General features: G+C 34.9%; 1 protein-coding gene across 7 annotated transcripts in view; it reads right to left on the reverse strand.

Moving 5' to 3' along the window:
* LOC107696444 (synaptotagmin-2-like) overlaps positions 1 to 4,107 on the reverse strand; it is a 57,729-nt gene that overhangs the window by 13,227 nt on the left and 40,395 nt on the right. For all 7 annotated transcript variants that reach the window (XM_016496771.1, XM_016496773.1, XM_016496770.1 and 4 more), the window contains one exon: positions 650 to 890. In XM_016496771.1, the coding sequence (XP_016352257.1) occupies positions 650 to 863 (214 nt within the window). In that variant the 5' untranslated portion in view covers positions 864 to 890. The remainder of the gene's footprint in view (positions 1 to 649; positions 891 to 4,107) is intronic.

A 4,107-nucleotide genomic window follows, 5' to 3' on the forward strand; every position in this document is an offset into this window, starting at 1 on the left:
TGTTTAAAGTTAAAACATCTTAATGATGGATTTGTTTCTTACAAACATGCAGCTTTTTGTTTCACAAGACATTAATTGGTGGACTGATTACTTACGGATTATTGTGATGTTTTTATCAACTGTTCTGACGGCACCCATTCACTACAGAGGATCAAATGGGTGTCCAAGTGGTGTAATGCAAAATTTCTCCAAATCCGTTCCGATGAAGAAAAAAACGTATCTACATCTTGGATGGCTTGAGGGTGAGTAAATTCTCAGCAAATATTCATTTTTGGGTGAACTATTCCTTTTGGACTCTCATTCTGACGGCACCCATTCACTGCAGAGGATCAATTAGTGAGCAAGTGATTAGTGAGCAAGTGGTGTAATGCAAAATTTCTCCAAATCCGATCCGATGAAGAAAAAAACGTATCTACATCTTGGATGGCTTGAGGGTGAGTAAATTCTCAGCAAATATTCATTTTTGGGTGAACTATTCCTTTAAGTTGCTCTTTATTGCATTGCACTTCTACTGTAGGTCAGATTGGTCAGATATCTAGGGGCCAGACAAATTGGCTAGTGTTAAAATCCATAAAACATCTTCGGCATAATGATACACTATTGATTTTCTTGATCTAGTGGGACTGTAAAATATCTCAGCAGGACTTACATGGGATTTTATCGATCTCATTGAGGAACTTGCTTTTGATTTCCTCAAAGACATCATTCTTGTTGACGGGTCCCTCAGATTCGGTGGAGTTGTCCGCAGGTGTGGAGATGGCGGGGGCCATCGTCATGGTGTGTGACGGGTGGGTGCCGCCGAGTCCCGTGGGCTCCGGGCCCACCATGGCTTCTGGCTTCTTTTTGAAGAGGTTCCACTTCATGATATCTGGCTCGAGCACTCAAGGACCCTAAAAAAGATTATTGAAGTCATATATTGAAGTCTGGAATGCTTTTTGATCGTAAGGATGATAAGAACAACTGTACGTGTGAAGGGTGCAGCTTTTAAAAAAAAAAACTCAAATGCAATTTTCACAGTATATTTATTATTATGAGAAGCTTCAAACCAGAAGCTTCCTCTTGAATAAATAACAAAGAAGCACAAGTGAAACGAAAATAAGGCTGAGAACTCTCAGAAGCAACATGGACAGCTCTTTTTAATAACGAAATGGATGACCTTGCATTTAAATAATGAAAAGGAGAAATAAAGCGTCGGAGCTTCAGGGTGTTATAGTCTGTGTAGTGTAAAGCAATATTAAATATGTGTTCTGAGTTTGTCACAACACAGAAAAATGTGTTATTAACCACCCAGCCTGTCATGAAACTGCACAGGTACACGAAGGTTGAGGAACCAGACACAGTATTTATTAAATCCACAATTCAAAGTCCAAAAACAGGCAAAGGTCATAACACGGGCAATCAGGCCAAACAATAACAATAGGGCAAAGATAAATCCAAAACAGGCAGGGAAACAAATCCAGGAAACAAGACAAGAGAGAACCAAGAAACGAAGCTTAGAATTGAAAATGGTGAAAACCTATTTAACGGTCTAACTCCACAATTCAGTACTACATAGTTCACAGTCTTTGTAATGTGTTTTCAGCAATACATTTCTAACATTTATAATGTGTTCAGAAACAATTCTCTGAATTGCCTTTACACAGACTTTAAAGGATGCTGTGCAAGATAAACAACAGAACACTGCACTGCAGGACAAAACACGAGACTCCTCAGTGCATTCAACTTGTTCTGGTTCCTGTAAATTTTGCACCAATTTTCCTTTAGGTTATACAAAAGGCATTATTCCTCGCATTACTTACAACATCCTTGTGTGCAACAGAAATGGGAGAGAATTCTGTCTCTGATTTGACATTCACTGCAGCATCCACCTCCAAAATGTCAGATAATATCTGCTGTCACTGCAAATAGCTTCGCACAACCTTGTGAATGAAAACCCACCAAACTTATGACTTTAAATGAGGGCAGCTCTGCTGGCAGGTTGTACATTCTGCTAGATAACATTTAAAATTAAATGAAACAGCAGGACGAATCACAAGGACTCTTAACAAGGAGCTCTGATATGCACTATATGGAGATGAATATGTGGATTAATAAAGAGGTTTGAAATTAGATACTGGCACAAAAAAATGCTGTTTATTTTTGCTGGTGGATAGACACAGCAATGAATAAACATTATCTAAATAACATGAAAAGATGTATAGATATTGGATGTGATTAAGAGTCTTGAAAACACATGCTTCACTACATAAAAACATTATAGTTTTGTTTTCCATACTTTATTTTTTAAAAGAAAATGAAAAAATTTTTTTGATAGCTATAGAAAACTTATTACATCATTTAATTTCAAATTATTATTAATAATAAATAATTATTCATTGAAATATTAAAATAATTCTTTAATAATGATGAATATTTCCATAACTATTTTAATTACAATTAAAAATATTTATACAAATGTTTGATTAAAATAATTCATAAAATATTAAAATATTTATATTTAAAAAAAATAAATTAATATCATTTTTTTTTCAGAATTGCAATGTATAAGTGAGAGGAATTTCTCAAGACTTTTCAGCTTATTCCTTGCTGAAATATCTTCACCTAAGCAGATGTACAAAACTACCAAATTTTCCTACAAGTTTGATCACAACATATAATCATTGCTGTTAATAGTGTTCACTGTTTGTTTGAATACATGTCATTAAGTAACTGCATGATTTTTTTCTGTACATATCTGCCATATGGACATCACCTTGGCATAGTCACCACTGATAAACTACTCCTAAATGTAATGTAGAAACTTTCATTTTCTGTGAAGCTGCTTTGCAACGATTTGTTTTGTGAAAAGCGCTATACAAATAAACGTGAAATGAATTGAATTGAATGTCACTGCTAATGCGAAGAAAAACAGAATAAGACCTGAAAATGAGACTGCTTTTGATCAAGCAAGAGTTTCTAGGCAAATGATTTATGAAATCACACTACTCAGAAGGTGTAAATGATTAAAGTGTTAAAAAAAGATTTGGTTTTAATAGACAATAATGTTTTCTGTTTTTTTTAATGAGAAAATGCATACTTATTAGTGGTTGAGTAATATGGGATTTTCTATGATTGACGCAGGCGATAGAGATTTTCTTTATATGTAATGTATATGTTTATATATGAGAGATTTGTTTATATGCGAGTGTTTCTTCATTCAGTTGAAATGTAGGGATTATATGGTCTCTGTCACAGCATTGGCTTCTGCTTTCCAAGATTTTCAGCATTGTGCTCCTGTATCAGAGCTATGCTTAAGAAAAACAATCTACGATTGCCTCTTTCCCTGCCACCCGCCAATAAACGACCATAAATACTAATCAATACCAATCTAAACAAAGCCAGCTATTGACTATCATTTGTACTCTGTTCTTCTCTGAAATAATCAAATGGGTTTGATTTAGCAAATGCTTTCCAATCCATGCTGGATAAATCTTCAAAATGACAAGATCCTCAGCCTCCACCCTTCAATACATGCTAAACCAATCTGCACTATTTAGGTGGCAATCACTGATGAGACCAGCGTTTGAGGGGTTGCATTGATTTTCTGGAGTAGCTCGACATCTATCCGCTCTCCGCCGCTGCAGAGCTCACCTGCTGCGTGCCGCTGGCATTTGCGCTCAGAGCTGCTTTATTGACTGACAACGCTGTGTCACCATCTCTGCTCCCCAAGAAACCCTTTACACGCTCACACCCTGATAGTCATGAGGACGCTCCACCATGCCTGGTGTGTATAAGGGGCTTTTGATCAGTCTGGGGGGGCTTGGCCATTTTCCCAATACGAATTTCAGAACTCTTCAGCAAAGTCTTGAACTAAAACAACCTCTTAAACTCTGTGATTAATTACAATATATCAAACTTTTCATCAAAGCAACAAAAAAAAAATCATAAGACGTGATCTTTATATATATTTTTAGAACTATAATATAATAATAAGATATTATTTATATATTATTTAAATATTTATTTTTACTGTTTTACATTATATATTTTTTTAGAACTAATAATAAGATATTATTTATATATTATTTAAATATTTATTTTTACTGTTTTACATTATACATTATATAT

Source organism: Sinocyclocheilus anshuiensis, unplaced genomic scaffold (genome assembly GCF_001515605.1).
Source record: "Sinocyclocheilus anshuiensis isolate Anshui unplaced genomic scaffold, SAMN03320099.WGS_v1.1 scaffold522, whole genome shotgun sequence".
Lineage (NCBI taxonomy): Eukaryota > Metazoa > Chordata > Actinopteri > Cypriniformes > Cyprinidae > Sinocyclocheilus > Sinocyclocheilus anshuiensis.